The sequence below is a fragment of the Theropithecus gelada genome, chromosome 10, assembly GCF_003255815.1.
Source record: "Theropithecus gelada isolate Dixy chromosome 10, Tgel_1.0, whole genome shotgun sequence".
In the NCBI taxonomy this organism is placed as follows: domain Eukaryota; kingdom Metazoa; phylum Chordata; class Mammalia; order Primates; family Cercopithecidae; genus Theropithecus; species Theropithecus gelada.
This window is the reverse complement of record NC_037678.1, coordinates 89,840,189-89,857,232: the sequence shown is the minus strand read 5'-3', so window position 1 is coordinate 89,857,232 and position 17,044 is coordinate 89,840,189. Positions and strand designations below refer to the sequence as shown.

Below are 17,044 nucleotides of genomic sequence, written 5' to 3'. Positions count from 1 at the left end.
TTTCCAACTTACCTTTTGAAGACCAAACGAATACTCTTTTCAGTGTTTCCTTGTTGGTGGTTTTGTTTCTTTTAAAACTACATTCAGGCTGGGCATGGTGGCTCACACCTATAATTCCAGCACTTTAGGGGGCTAAAGTGGGAGGATCACTTGAGGCCAGGAGCTGGACACCAGACTGGGCAACACAGTTAGATCCCATCTCTACAAAAACAAATGAAAGAAAACAAAACAAAAAAAACCCTACAGATATTTGTCCGACACTATTTACAGTAACTCCTAAACCAATCCAATATTCAGGACCTGGGTGCGATAATAGGGCCTGTAGCTGAATGACTGACAGAAAAGACTGCTTGATGATTTCTTTGCACAGTTGTTTGCTCAGAGGAACATGTATTTCTTATTTGTTGTTGTTAAGGAGAAGGTAATTTGCCGGGCCTGTGGTACAGGAAATCCTGCTCACCTGAGATACTGTGTCACCTGTGAGGGGGCCCTGCCTTCATCACAAGAGGTAGGTTGATTGCATGTGCCAATCCTATATTTAGTGGCTACTATGTCAATGTTAATGATAATAGAGAAACAGAATCTGCTGAGGGGGTTGGGGAGACAGACCCAAAAAAGCTTCTTTTGGTAAACTGAAAGCAAGATTTCCATATGTGGGGAGAACTTTATATCAACACAAAATTATTTTCAAAGTCTTAACTTCAAGAGGATTGAGTAAAATCAATAATTTTGTATGATTTTGTTTAATAACTTTGCATGGGAGGCTGGCATTAGCCTGTGGGGAAGTGAACTCATTCACATTTCATTACAGACAGGTATGTCTTTGTCCTCCCCTCCACCTTCCCACACCCCATAGTCCATTGTTTTCGTTGACTCTGTATGCACACTGCTTTTTGAAATTGAGGACATTGTAGCCACCTATTTCTTGGGTTTCCTGCCAGCCTATTTTGAATGTTGGAGTGAAGGAATAGGAGTATATGCACTTTAAATACAGTGATGATCTATTTTATATTTATAAAATGTTTCTGACGAAAATGAAAATTACTTCCAGGTGACTCTTGCTTTGTGCCAGGAAGAAGCTGGCATTTACTAGCCAACTTAGAAGAAAAAACTTGCTTCTTCTGGGTTGCTGTGTATGTTTTTGATTGTTTGTAGGGTTTGTTCTCATCTCAGAGAGATTCCTCATGAAACTGGACAATGTGGTTAGTTGGTCTACAGCAGCGGTCCCCAACCTTTTTGGCATCACGGACTGGTTTTGTGGAAGACAATTTTTCCATGGACCTGGTTGGGGGATGGATTCAGGATGAAACTGCTCCTCCTCAGATCATCAGTCATGAGTTAGATTCTCATAACCTAGATCCGTCACGTGCGCGGTTCACATTTGGGTTCACGCTCCTATGAGAATCGAATGCTGCCGCTGATCTGATAGGAGGTGGAGCACTCACCTCCTGCTGTCCGGCCCAGTTCCTAACAAGCCGTGGATCCATACAGGTCCGTGGCCCGGGGCTTGGGGACCCCTGGTCTGCCTGATTAGTATCAAATGGGTGTGTACTAGTTTCCTAAGCACCGTCAACTAAGTGGCTAACAATGACAGAAATCTATTGTCTTCTAGCTCTGGAGGCTAGAAGTCTAAAATCAAGGTATTGGCAGGGCCATACTCCCTCTGAAGGTGCTGGGAAATGAACTGTTCCATCTCCTCCCCCAGCTTCTGATAGCCTCAAGCTTCCCTTGGCTTCTAGATGCAGCACTCCAGTCTCTGCCTTTGCCATCCCGTGGAGCTCTCCCTCTGTGTCTGCCTGTGTGTGTATGCCACTGTGTCCAGGTTTCCCTTTTTCATAAGGACACCAGTCACACTGGATTAGGGCCCACCCTAATGACCACATTTTAACTTGATTAATTCTGTACAGACCTTTTTCCAAATAAGGTCTCATTTTGAGGTACTGGGAGTTAGGACTTCAACTTATCTTTTTCTGGGCAGACAGAATTCAACCTATAACAGTGGAGTTGGACAAGATACCTTTCTTTTCTTTTAGGATGGAGTCTCGCTCTGTCACCCAGGCTGGAGTGCAGTGGTGCAGTCTCGGCTCACTGCATCCTTGAACCTGCCTCCCAGGTTCAAGCGATTCTCCTGCCTCAGCCTCCTGAGTAGCTGGGATTACAGGTGCATGCCACCACACCTGGCTAATTTTTGTATTTTTAGTAGAGACGGGATTTCACCATGTTGGCCAGGCAGGTCTTAAATGCGTGACCTCATGATCCGCCCACCTCGGCCTCCCAAAGTGCTGGGATTACAGGCTTGAGTCACTGTGCCCTCTGACAAGATACCTTTTTTTTTTTTTAATTTTTTTATTTTATTTATTTATTATTATTATTATACTTTAAGTTGTAGGGTACATGTGCACAACGTGCAGGTTTGTTACATATGTATACTTGTGCCATGTTGCTGTGCTGCACCCATCAACTCGTCAGCACCCATCAACTCGTCATTTACATCAGGTATAACTCCCAGTGCAATCCCTCCGCCCTCCCCCCTCCCCATGATAGGCCCCGGTGTGTGATGTTCCCCTTCCCGAGTCCAGGTGATCTCATTGTTCAGTTCCCACCTATGAGTGAGAACATGCGGTGTTTGGTTTTCTGTTCTTGTGATAGTTTGCTAAGAATGATGGTTTCCAGCTGCATCCATGTCCCTACAAAGGACACAAACTCATCCTTTTTTATGGCTGCATAGTATTCCATGGTGTATATGTGCCACATTTTCTTAATCCAGTCTGTCACTGATGGACATTTGGGTTGATTCTAAGTCTTTGCTATTGTGAATAGTGCCGCAATAAACATACCTTTTAATGTCATCTCATCACGGACAGTCTAAGAGTAGTTGATTTGAAGGAACTTCTTTTGTTTCCAGCTTTATTGAGATATAATTTATATGCAATAAAATTCACCTATTTTAATTGTACAGTTTGATGAATGTTGGTAATTATATATAGCCATTTTAACCACCACCACAATGAAGATATTTAACAGTTCCATTTACCCTGAAAAGTTTTCTCATTCTTCTTTCTAGTTGAGCCACTTCCCTGGTCACCAGACCCAAAAAATACAGATCTGTTTTGACACTATGATTTTGTCTTTTATAGAAGTATGTAGTTTTTTGTGAGTGCTTCATTTCCTTCACTTAGCAGAATGTTTTTGGGGTTCATTCATGTTGTTGCATGTATTAATTTTTTTTTTTCATTTTGATTGTTGAGTAGTATTCCTCAGTATGGATATACTGGTTGATTCATCCACAGGTACTCATGCTGTTTCCAGTGCTGGCACGTTATGAATAATGCTGCGTTACATGCAAATCTCTGTGTGGGCATAGTTTTCATTTTCCTTAGGTAAATACCTAGGGGTAGGATTGCTGGGTCCTATTTAAGCGCATGTTTAATTTTATAAGATACTGACCTATATGAAACTGGAACCTTCATATATTGCTGCTAGGAACACAGGTGGTATACCTTCATATATTGCTGGCCTATCACTTGTGTTTCTACTAGCAATATATAAAGGTTCCAGTTTCTCTACATCATCTCCAACACTTACTATCACCTGTCTTTTATTTTTTTTCCTTCCTTCCTTCCTTCCTTCCTTCCTTCCTTCCTTCCTTCCTTCCTTCCTTCCTTCCTTCCTCCTTTTCTTTCTTTCTTTCTTTTTTGTCGTTGTTGAGACGGAGTCTCACTCTGTCGCCCAGGCTGGAGTGCAGTGGCACAGTCTCGGGTTACTGCAACCTCCACCTTCCGGGTTCAAGCCATTCTCCTGCCTCAGCCTCCCAAGTAGCTGGGACTATAGGTGCCCGCCACCATGCCTGGCTAATTTTTTTGTTGTATTTTTAGTAGAGAGGGGGTTTCGCCATATTGGCCAGGCTGGTTTCGAACTCCTGACCTCAGGCGATCCGCCCACCTTGGCCTCCCAAAGTGCTGGGATTACAGGTGCCCAGCTGGCGCCTGGCTGGTATCACCAATCATTTTAATCATGATATTCCCTTTTTACCATTTTAATGTATGTAGGATCTATAGTGATATTATTCCCCTCTTTCATGCCTGATACTTGTAATATGTGTGTTCTTTCTTTATCATTCCCTCTCTCTCTGTCTGGCTTGTAAATTTTATTGATCTTTTCAAAAAACTAGCTTCTGGTTCATTCATTTGCTCTATTTTTTTGAATCCTATATTTTTTTATTTTGCTCTTCATTATTTTATTATTTTTTCTTTGGGTTTAATCTGATTTTCTTTTTCTAATTTTTAAGGTGAGAACTCAAATTATTAATTTCAAATTTTTCTTATTTTCTAACACAAACTATAAATTTCTAAGAACTTATTTAGCAGCATCCCTATGTATTTTCATGATAATTCAGTTTGAAATGTTTTCTCATTTATCAATGATTTCTTTTTTGACCTATGACTTATTTATTAGTTCCAAAACATATGAGCTTTCTCTGTTTATCTTACTCTTATTGAGGTCAAATTTAATTCCATTAATGGTCAGAGAGCACACTCTGTATAATTTCAGTTATTTTAAATTAATGAGGTTTATTTTATGGCCCAGGATCTAACTTGCAAAACATACCAGGTGCATTTGAAAAGAATGTGTGAGTGGAGTATTCTATAAATATCAAATCAATGTGAAGTGTTGCACAGATATTACATATATTTGCTTATTTTTGTCTAGTTTTTCTAGCAAATAATGAAAAAGAGGTATTGGAAAGCTCCAACTATAGGAGGTGAAAGACTTGAACGTTAAAAACTGAAAAACATTGATGGAGGGAATTGAAGAGACACAAGTACAGTCATGCATCACTTAATGACAGGGAAACATTCTGAGAAATGCATTGTTAGGTTGTTTCATTGTTGTGTGAACATCGTGGCATGTACAGTATTTCACAAGCCTAGATGGTATAGCCTACTGCATACCTAGGCTATCTGGTATACCCTATTGCTCCTAGGTTGCAAACTTTACTCAATACTCTAGGCAATTGTAATACACATCACAAGGTGATAGAGGTTTTTGGCTTCTGTAAAGTGTGATGGGGCCTACTGTCATATGTGCAGTTTTTCGTTGACCAAAATGTCATTATGTGGTGCATGACTGTAAATGGAAAGATATCCCATGTTCATGGACTGGATGAATTAATATTGTTAAAATGTCCATACTCTATCAAAATTTTGCTGACATTTTTCACAGAAATAGAAAAAAAACTTAAAATTTGTTTGGAACCACAAAAGACCCTGAATAGCCAAAGGAATTTTGAGAGAGAGAAAAAAAAAAAAAGAACAAAACCAGAGATATCACACTTCCTGAGCTACTATAAAGCTATACTGGCTGAGTATCTCTTATCTGAAATGGTTGGAACCAGAAGTATTTGGATTTTAGGTTTTCTGGACTTTGAAATATTTGTGTATTTATAATGAGATATCTTGTTGATGGGACCCAAGTCTAAACATGAAATTCTTTGTTTCTTATACAAGTTATACAAATGGCCTGAAGGTAATTTTATATAATATTTTAAATAATATTGTGCATGAAACAAAGTTTTGACTACATTTCAACTGTGACCCATCACATAGGTCAGTTTGGGTTTAGGAGTATTTTAGATTTTAGATTTCCAGATTAGAGATGTTCAGCATATAGTAATCAGAACAGCATGGTACTAGCATAAAAACAGACATGTAGACCAATGGACCAGAACAGAGAGCCCAGAAATAAATTCATGCAGCTACCATCAATTGATTTTTCAACTAAGGTGCCGAGAACACACAATGGGGAAAGGATAGTCTCTTCAGTAAGTGGTGTTGGGAAAACTGGATATTTACACACAGAAGAATGAAATTAGATCCTTATCTCACACCATATACTAAAATCAACACAACATGGATTAAACTGAAAAAATTCTACCAGAAAACATAGGAGAAAAGCTCATGACATTATTCTGGGCAATGATTTTTTTTTGATATGACCCCCAAAGCACCGGCAACAAAAGCAAAAAATAGACAAATAGAATGACAACAAACTAAAAAGCTTCTGCACGGCAAAGGAAACAATCAACCTACAGAATGGAAGAAAATATGTTCAAACCATACGTCTGATAAGGGATTAATATCCAATACATATAAGGAACACAAACAACTCAATAGTAAGTAAACAAATAACCTTATTTAAAAATGGGCAAAGGGAGAAGTCCTGCATGGCTTCTGCTAGCAGAAGCTGCATGGTAGGGCAACCTCCTGTGCCCTAGGGCCAGATGACACTCTAAGGTGGATGAGTCACCTGTAAATCCAGCTGAGCATTGCAGGCCACCCAGGGAGAGATTTTTTAAAAGCCTATTATTCCTGGATGCCTGGTACATTTAAGATGCCTGACAGCATGAGAAGTACTTGGAATAAGTGCAGGATGTCACCTGGAATCAGAGCCCTAAGTGATCTGGACTTTCCTTAATTCTAAATGCAGCATTCTTCATTTCAAGATGCCTTTGCACTTCTGATAAATGCAAACTGACAACCCTCAAGGCCACAATGGAGGGGAAATAGTTGGGGCTTAAAGCCTAGAAGACTGCCCTTAACAAAGCAAAGTCCCTGATTGGCATTTGAAATGCTGAGGCAGTTGCTGTGGAGGAGACATTTTTCTTATCCCACTAAGTACGACTTTGTGGTTCTTATTTTTTCCCTAGTCACCACTGTTTTAAGGATTCATCAAAAATTCCAAATCTGTAAGCATCACATACATGGAGCTTGTTGGAGAGAATCCTAGTAGTCATATTAATTGCACCAAAATTTTATAGGAGGAGGTAGATGAAATCCAAAAGGTAAAACTTGAGATGCTAACGGTGAAATTTACAAAGTGCCCTCGGTGTATACCTGACGACTGTATCAACATGACTGGTTATGTACTTCTTCATGTACTTCTTTCATCAAGAGATGCAGACATATTGTAGAACCCCTTAAGAAGGAAGAGTTCTATATTGTAGAATCCTTTAAGAAGGAATATGCTATTGGGCCAATAGCATATTCTATACTGGTTCATTACAAAATTGAAATGCTTGACAGGCTCCGAAGAGCCATGTATATGCCTCGGAATTTCTATTGCATTCATGCGGACAAAAAATTCAGAGGATTGCTTTTTAGCTCCAGTGATGGGCATTGTGTCATTTCAGTCACATCTTTGTGGTCTGTCAGTTGAAGAGTCTGGTTTATGCCTTGTGGAGTCGGGTTCTGGCTGACCTCAACTGCGTGAGGGACCTCTGCACAGTGAGTGCAGACTGGAAGTACTTAATACATGTTTGTACTATGGATTTTCCTGTTAAAACCAACCTAAAATCATTAGGAAGCTCAGGTTGTTAATGGGTGAAGACAATCTCAAAGCCAAGAGGATGCCATCCAATAAAGAAGAAAGGTGGAAAAAGTGGTATGCAGATGTTAATGGAAAGCTGACACACATGGCGACTGTCAAAGGGCATCCTCCGCTTGAAGCACCCTTTTTTTCAGGCAGTGTCTATTTTGTGGTCAGTAGGGAGTATGTGGGGCATGTGCTAGAGGATGAAAAAACCCAAAAGTTTATGGAGTGGGTGTGAGGCACAGACAGCCCAGGTAAGTATCTCTAGGCCATCATCCAAAGGATCACTGAAGTCCCTGGCTCATTCGCTTTAAACCATAAGTATGAGTTGTCTGGCGTGCATGCGGTTGCTAGGTTTGTCAACTGGCAGTACTCTGAGGATGATGTTTCCAAGGGTGCTCCTTACCCACCTGTACTGGGGTCTCCATGTACTCAGCATGCATTTTCAGAGCCAGCAACTTGAATTGGATGCTGTATAAGCACCTATGGGTGCAAGCCCATACATTTGATATGGATGTTGACCTCCTTGCCACTCAGTGTTTGGATGAGCATCTGAGGCATAAAGCTTTGGAGACTTTAAAACACTGACCATTATTAGCAATTTTGGGAATAAGAAGAAGGATGCACAAAGTGCCGACTATCTCATTCCTCTTCCTTGTCAATAAGCATCAGAAAAGTTGTTTGGGGTCCTGTTTGGGCCAGGGACTCTGAGTCTTCATGTCAGAGAAGCTGCATGTTTTCTGCAGAGCACAATTAGCTAGAAAGGTGTTATAATTTCTACTTTAAACAATTATAAGGGCTTGAAAGGGAATTAAGAGGAAAAAAACCAAAATGATAAAGCTTATTTTTTTTTTTTATTTACACCAATATTTATTTTTTACTATTTCTGATGTTCTTTTTTTTTTTTTTTTTTTTTTTTTAGATAGAGTCTTGCTCTGTCGCCTGGGCTGGAGTGCAGTGGCCGGATGTCAGCTTACTGCAAGCTCCGCCTCCTGGGTTTACGCCATTCTCCTGCCTCAGCCTCCCGAGTAGCTGGGACTACAGGTGCCCGCCACCTCGTCCGGCTAGATTTTTGTATTTTTCAGTAGAGACGGGGTTTCACGGTGTTAGCCAGGATGGTCTCGATCTCCTGACCTCGTGATCCACCCATCTCCGCCTCCCAAAGTGCTGGGATTACAGGCTTGAGCCACCGTGCCCGACCTCTGATGTTCTTTACTCTTCTCTGTGGACCTGAGTTTCTCTTTGGTATATCCCTTCACACAGAGGAGCTCCCTTTATCACTTCTTAGAGTGTGGGTCTGCTGGCAGTGATTTCTCTTTGTTCTCTTTTACCTGAAAATGTCTTTATTTCAACTTCATTCTCAAAGAGTATTTTTGATGGATATATAATTCTGGGCTGACAGTTATTTTCTTTCCAAACTTTAAAGGTGTTCCACACTCTTCTGGCCTCCATGCTTTCTGCTCAAAAGTCAGATGTAAATCAAATTGATATTTTCACATATGAGATGTGTCATTTTTCTCTTGCTGCTTTTAAGGTTTGCTCTTTATTGTTGGTTTTCAGCAGTTTGGCTTTAATATGCTTTAGTGTGAACTTATTCTGGTTGGTGTTCATTTAGAATCTTGTAGCTATAAATTTCTGTCTTTCATCAGATTTGGCAATTGTTTGGCCATGATTTCTTTAGTTTTCCACTCCACTCATTTTCTACTTTCCATCTGGAAGTCCATGTACACACCTGTTGAATTGTTTGATATTATCTAATAGGTCCCCGAGGTTCTGTTCTTTTTCATTGTTGTTGTTCTTTTTTTTTTTTTTTTGAGATGGAGTCTCGCTTTGTCATCCAGGCTGGAGTGCAGTGGCGCAATCTCAGCTCACTGCAACCTCCGCCTGCATAAAATTCCTCAACATACTAAATACCAAGAAAAAAATTTGAGGGGAGGAGGGACAGAAAGTTTGGTCTCCATTCAGATATTTTGTCTTTAGCTGAGCTGCTTCAAGCCTGTTCTGTACATATGTTGTTCAGGGATTGGTCAGAGATCTGAATACACAGAAAAGATCTCCTCTCTGTCTTGTTTCTTTCTGGGAACTCCTTGCCTCTTTAGCAGCCAAACATTCCCCAGCTTCAGTTTTCTGGTTCTCCTGGCCAGAAATATTGACTTGTGCCCACCACTTCACATGTGCTATGTAGACCACCCTTAGCTCCAGGCTGAAAACCGTGACGATGGGAACTGACTTTGTGTAACTCCCCTCCTGCTTGTATGTACTTGCTGCAACTTTACCTGCTTCTGTTCATTCTCCACTGCCTTCAAGTATTATCAGCAGATTTTTTTTTTTTTTTTTTTTGAGACAGAGTCATGCTCTGTCGCCCAGGCTGGAGTACAGTGGTGTGATCTCGGCTCACTGCAACCTCTGCCTCCTGGGTTCAAGTGATTCTCCTGCCTCAGCCTCCCAAGTAGCTGGGATTACAGGCATGGGCCACACCCAGCTAATGTTTGTATTTTTAGTACGGATGGTGTTTCACCATGTTGGCCAGGCTGCTCTCAAACTCCTGACCTCCAGTGATCCACTCACCTCGGCCTCCCACAGTGCTGGGATTGCAGGTGTGAGCCACCGCACCCGGCCTATTATCAGCAGATTTTATAGTTATTTTCTGTGTGGGAGTCATTTGTTATGGTCTTATGCTATCATTACCAGAAGGAAAAATCTGTAGTTTTTTTTTTTAAAGACGATTTTTATTACATACAATGTGTTTCTTCTTCAGAACTGAGACTAAAAACCAACTAATGAGATGGTGAATTTCATCAGAAAACACTTCCATTTCCAAATCAAAGCTGGTGTAATTTTAGGGTTGTCTTTTGTTGAGAGTTGTCTGTTAATGTGGTTTTAGACTTGATATCACTCTCATCATAAAATGACACTCTATAATTTTTTTCCAAGGCACCAGAAGAAATAGTGAGATTGGGACAGCATAAAAATGGGAAACAGTGGAACTTCTGGAATTCTTGGAATATTCTTACAGATAGATTTCAGTAAATTGCAAGCAAAAGATTTTCTCAGACATCCTTTCCTCAGGCATTCAGCACTTATTTTGTAAATAATAAAACCATTTAAATTGATTTTATTAACTGTCAGTGATGTAACTGTTTCAGAACAATCCCAAAATTGAATTTGTTCTAAAAATTGTATTTCTATCTGAATGGCATATCAGAGCTTAGATGTCACAGGATAATATTTATCTCTGTAGTCCATAGAAGTCACAATGCATGTTCATTCTGATAGCTTTATGTCTTTTCTTTGTTTAGCAGCATTAATATGATGGGGTAAGGTAACTTTTCTTTGTCTTCATTTTTTTGTTTTGTTTTTTGATCAGTAAGACTACCAGAAAGATAACTTTTCTTTCTTTAAAGCAATGTTGTATTTAAAAGCCACTAGAACAGTCAGTACATTTCCATGAAAAGTCTGAAGGCTTTGTATTTAGAAATCCAGGCCAGTAAGCTTTATGCCAAAATCCTGTCTTAAGGATAGGACAATTGAAATGTAAGTTCTGAAGCAAAAGTTTGCAGAGAATTTCTCTTTGATTTACCTGAAGGAGTTTCCCTCTAATTGCACAGAAATGAAGGCAAGTGCACACAAAGAGGGCCTCTGTTCTCGGGTGTCTGTGGATGCTGGGGGCTGATGTGGCCTCTCTTGGATAGGTTTCTATTGTAGATAACAGAGCAGTCCCTGAAGCAAAACAGGATATAGCTGGGCAGATAGAGTGAACTAAAGTGTGTGTCTTTAGGGAAAAGTGCCCTTAGCAAATAGTTTCCCTGGTGTGCGCAGTCTTAGTATTGTGGCAATACACACATCCAGTTACCAATTGAATCAATCATTCATTGACTTAGTAAAACCATTTGAATGACTCCCATGTGCCAAGATATCAGGACTGTCCTAGTGGAGGGAATAAAAGTGAAATTATAGTCCTTTCTCCTGAAGAAATCAAGTTCTAGTGGAAAGCAAGGTGGGACAGGAAGGAAGCTGGCTGATGGAACTTGGCCCATTGCTAAGCATTCCTATCCCCTTAACTGTGGGTAATTGTCTGAAACTCCCTACAGACCTGGGAAGAAGCTATTGTATTAAAGGGGCTGTATGGAATTAGGGAGAGAAGCCAGGCTTTAGAGTCAGATGACCCTAATCGTGCATCTCACCCTCTCTGTGTCCCCGTGCTCTCCCTCTGTAAGATGGGGACAGTGACGGCTCCACCTCCCAGGTCTGCCTGCCGGGACTGCCGGGACTGCTGTGAGGGTGCAGGGCAGTGTGGGAACAGAGCCTGCACATGGTGGGTGGTCAGGTAGCAGCCACTGTGCTGTCACTCCCATTTGGGAAGTGAGCAAGTCTCTTACCAGGCAATAGTGAGGAAGCAGCAGGAACAGATTCTAATCTAGGTTTACCTAACATAGGCCCAGGAATTCTCACAAAACAATTCTGCCTCTGTCCCCAATATAAAATAATTGTTCTCATGTGTCAAGAGTGGGAAATCAAGTCACACTTTTCTATGGAAACCAAAATTCCAAAGGGTAGAAGATAAGCCTCAATCGTGGCCCCTCAGGTAGTTTAGCTCTCTTCTTCCTTCATTAATATTGTTCTGTTAAATCAACAGTAGGGCTTGCTACCCCTTGTAGAGGACTACGTGCTCGCAAAGGAGATGTTCCCGATAAGTCCTGCTCTTGCAAACAAAGCAGGACATTCCTTCCCTGCAAACAGGGAGGACAAAGGAGTCAGCTGCAAACAGCAGACCCTGGGGACTGGTTTATGTGTAAACATCTTGAAAAACCAGAAAGTCAGGGAAAGGTCAGAAAAACAACATGTGTCTTGTGACTTGGCAACATTCCACAAACGACTGTATAAAATAAATCAGAGCGTGCCGTTCGGGGCAGCCGCCATGTTTGTCTCGTCTTGTGTTGTCTTGTGTGTTCATTCCTTTGTCTAGGAAACATGCGGACCCCAACATCTGGTGCAGTGAGCAGGGTCCGTGGCTCCACAAGAGCAAGGAACCGGAGGGGGAACACCCCGGGTAAGTAAATAAAGAAGGGAGACCCACAGGAAAATTATGGGGAATTCCACCTCTCTGGCCTCTGAATACTTGCGGTTGCTCCAGGGACTGTGGATGTCTATAGGAGTAGAAGTAAAAGAAAAGACTTTGAAGCGATTGTTTGCCCATGTTGAGCAACATTGTTATTGGTTTCAATATCAAACTAAAGTGCAGCTAAATGGAAAGGAATGGTTACAAGTAGTTAAAGTCCTGCCTGGAGCTCATCAGCGAGGGCAAACAATGCCTCTGACTTTGTGGACTTTGTGTAGTTCCATTACTCAAGCATTAGAATTACTTGAAACTGACTCAGAACATGGCGATACTGCCACAAGAGGTGAGGCATCTGAAGCTTTGGAGAGGAATGATCTTAGAGAGGAACATATTTACGCCCCGGTTGCTGAGGATAAAGAATTGGAAGAAAAGCTAATGCCTCCTTCATCTGAAGGAAATTCTGACTTGCTGCGCATTTTAGATATGTTACAACAGTTGTTAAAATTACAAGGTGCTGCTGCTCCTGTTTCTCCTATTCCTCCACCACAAGCCTTCCCTGTTACTTTCCCTTCTGCTCCTTTGGAGGAAGATTTCCCCTTGCCGCCACCTCCAACTTCTTTGCCTATGCCAGGTCAGGTTTTTTCTGTACCCTTTCCTCCTGTAGGAGAAAAGAAAGAATCGAAGGTAAAAGATGATTTTGAAGAATTAGATTTGTTCCCAATAACACAAGCTGCTTTTGGCCCCAATGCTCAGTTTCCAAACGGTGGCCATAATGTGACTTTTACAGCACTACAATTTAAATTTTTGAAAGAAATGAAAGCTGCAATTTCCAATTATGGACCTCAGTCACCGTTTGTTCTCGGCCTTCTCGATTCCTTTTCTTCAGAACATATGATGATTCCTATTGACTGGGAAATGCTGGGAAAGGCTGTCCTTGACCGCTCTCAATGGCTTCAATTAAAAAGTTGGTGGTAGGAGAAGGCAAGAGTACAAGCTAGAACAAATGCTACCCGAAATCCCCCAGGACCTACTGAAGAACAGCTTACGGGTACTGGACAATATGCCACTCTTAATGCTCAAGCAGGCCTAGATGATATTGCCCTCACTCAGATTAAAACTTTGTTTTTAAAAGCGTGGACTAAAGTTGAGATAACAGGTAAAACTTCTTTATCATTTGTAAAAAATCCTGCAAGGAGCCAATGAGCCGTATCCAGATTTTGTAGCCCATCTTCAAGATGCTGTATTGAAGACTGTAGGTGGGGGTCCTGCTTCTAAAATTCTTCTGGATATGCTGGCCTTTGAAAATGCTAATCTTGAGTGTCAAAAGTTATTAAGAACTTTAAAAGCCAGTGGAGCTAATTTAGATGAGTATATTCGGGCTTGTACAGGCGTTGGAGGAGCTATTTACAATGCTCAGTTGTTCGCTGGAGCACTTTCTAAGGCCTTAAAGAGTAATTCTAAACAAGGCGTATGTTTTCAATGTGGGAAACCCGGCCATTTTAAGAAAGAATGTTGGGAAAAACTGGGCTTCCCGACCGCAAAAGAGAAAAAGTTACCCTCTGGGGAGTGCAAACGATGTGGAAAAGGTCGACATTGGACAAATGAATGCCGTTCAAAAACTAATAAGAGTGGAAATTTATTGTCACCCCTCCCGGGAAACGGGAACCAGGGCCCGCAGGCTTGGAGCCCCAACAATTACAATGCAGGCCTATCACAATACCCAGTGAACGATGGCTTACAACATCAACGAATGACTTACAACATCAACGAATGACTTCGAGTCATCCTTAAGGATATCACCCCTTACCCCCGTTTCTCAGCTTTATGCTGCCACTAAGCAGAGTGCTGCTGCTGACTTGGCTATTACTCAACCTTATACTTTTTCTCCTAATGGAGGAATATATAAGTTAGCTACTGGAGTGTGTGGCCCTTTGCCAAAGGGACATGTAGGACTTTTGTTAGGTCGAAGCAGCAGCGCTATGCAGGGGTTAATAGTGGTTCCAGGAATCATTGATCCTGATTTTACTGATGAAATCCTTATTATGGTACAGGTTTCACAGTTTATGCACCTAGAGGCAGGGGAATGTATTGCACAATTGCTTTTATTGCCTTTTTTTCCCTTTCTGTCTAGAGACGTGTCTCGTCAAGGAGGTTTCCATAGTACTGGGAAAACTGTTTTCTGGGAAACTTTAGTTTCTGATCAAAAACTTTTATGTTCATTGCAAATTAATGGGATACTTTTTGAGGGATTAGTCGATACAGGAGCAGATGTATGAATTATTTGCTTGGCTTAATGGCCTGCTCATTGGAAAAAGAAACAGGTATCGGTTACTCTATCTGGCCTAGGTACTGCTTCTATAGTCTACCAAAGTGCTGAGCCCCTGAGCTGCACAGGACCTGAAGGACAACAGGGAAAAGTATTATTTTGTATAGTTCCCATTAACATTAACCTTTGGGGCCGTGCTCTTTTACAACAATTTGGTGCCTTTCTAAGCATTCCTCATATTTCTCTGGCTGCCAAAAATATGATGTTCAAGATGGGCTACAATCCTTTAAACTCTTAGCCACTGTCCACAAGCCTCAAGCTTTACAATTGAAATGGAAAACTACAACTCCTGTTTGGGTGGAACAGTGGCCATTATCTAAAGAAAAACTTGAGGCTTTAAAGAATTTAGTTAAGGAACAATTGGCCGAGGGGCATATTGAACCAAGTACTTCTGCATGGAATTCCCCTGTGTTTGTCATTAAAAAGAAAAGTGGAAAATGGTGCTTATTAACTGATCTTAGAGCTGTAAATGCCTGTATTCAACCTATGGGGACTTTACAACCTGGTCTTCCTAATCCAGCCCTCATCCCACAGGATTGGAAATTAATGGTCATAGATCTTAAAGATTGTTTTTTTACTATTCCATTATCACCCCAAGATTGTGAAAAATTTGCCTTTACTGTTCCTGAATATAATAATAGACAGCCTACTCAAAGATATCAATGGAAAGTTCTCCCTCAAGGTATGCTTAATAGTCCTACTCTTTGTCAAGAATTTGTTCATAGAGCTTTAAATCCTGTTAGATGTCAATTTCCTACTGTATTGATATATCATTATATGGATGATATTCTATTAGCAACTCCAGATGAAGTCCTGCAAAGTCAAGTTTTTCATGCTTTACAACAGCAATTAACTCAATATAATTTACAAATTTCCCCTGAGAAAATACAAACTCAATTTCCCATTCAATATTCAGGATACCTTTTAGCAGAAAAGCAGATTCGGCCACAAAAATTTCAAATTCGAAGAGATCAACTTTTGACTCTTAATGATTTTCAAAAATTGCTAGGAGACATAAATTGGCTTCGCCCCATCTTAGGCATACCTACTTACAAATTGCAACATTTATTTGCTACCTTAGAAGGGGATTCAGATTTAAATAGTTGCCGTCAACTATCCCCTGCAGCAGAAGAAGAGTTGTCGTTTGTAGAAAATAGAATTAGTGAAGCTCAACTTAATTATATTGCACCCAATCTTCCACTCTCTTTATGTCTTTTTCATACTCCTCACTCGCCAATGGCCATTTTACATCAAGATAATAACATTCTGGAGTGGCTATTTTTGGCTAATAAAACCATTAAAAAATTCACCCATACATTGATAAATTGGCTGAATTAATTATCAAAGGATGACATCGAGTTCATCAATTGCTTGGTACTGACCCTATTAAAATTATTACTTGATTATCTAATCAATACATTGAGTCTCTATTGGAAACTCATGAAGGTTGGCAAGTGGTTTGCGCTGAGTATACTGGCTCTTTTTCTCAGCACTACCCTAGCAATAAATTATTTGCTTTTCTACAACAATATCCTTTATTGCCATATAATCCCATCTCTTACACCCCAGTTAAAGGTCCCACCTTTTTCACTGACGCATCTAGTAACGGAAAAGCTGGATATTGGACTCAGGATAACTTTAAAATTTCTCACTATCCATTTGAATCAGTGCAACAGGGAGAAAATTTTGCCATTCTTATGGTACGGCAGGACTGGCCTCAAACCCCTTGTAATACAGTTAGTGATTCTCAATACACTGTATACGTAACTAAATATATTTCTCAAACTTCTTTGCCATTATTTCCCAAAACTCCTTTATAAAAATTATTTTCTTTATTATTTATGGCTCTTACTTCTCGCACTGCCCCCCTTTTTATCACTCATATTCGTTCTCATTCTACCTTGGCAGGACCTTTGACTTTTGGCAATAGTCAAATTGATTCCTTACTTATCGGCAGTGTCCAACATGCTCAGGATGAACACCAATTGCATCATACTAATAGTTTAGGATTACAACGGCAGTTTTCTATAACACGCCAACAAGCCCGAGCTATTGTCAGGGCCTGTCCATCTTGTGCTCCTATTATTGCACCTTTTCTAAGTCCAGGTACTAATCCTCGAGGCACTCAACAAAATCACATTTGGCAAATGGATGTCACTTATGTCCTTCTTTTGGTCGTCTAAAATATGTTCATCATACAGTTGATACCTGGTCACATTTCCAATGGGCTACACCATTACCCTCCGAAAAGGCTGACTCTGTTATCACTCATTTACTTACTTGCTTTGTGG

The 17,044-nt window shown here is 40.6% G+C and overlaps 1 protein-coding gene and 1 pseudogene across 1 annotated transcript in view; both read left to right on the top strand.

Annotated features, from left to right (window-relative positions):
* Positions 1–17,044, top strand: part of DZANK1 (double zinc ribbon and ankyrin repeat domains 1) — a 97,883-nt gene that overhangs the window by 45,608 nt on the left and 35,231 nt on the right. The window contains exon 10 of the mRNA XM_025399641.1: positions 416–508. Coding sequence (XP_025255426.1) covers positions 416–508 — 93 coding nt within the window. The remainder of the gene's footprint in view (positions 1–415; positions 509–17,044) is intronic.
* Positions 6,628–7,956, top strand: LOC112633195 (annotated as a pseudogene).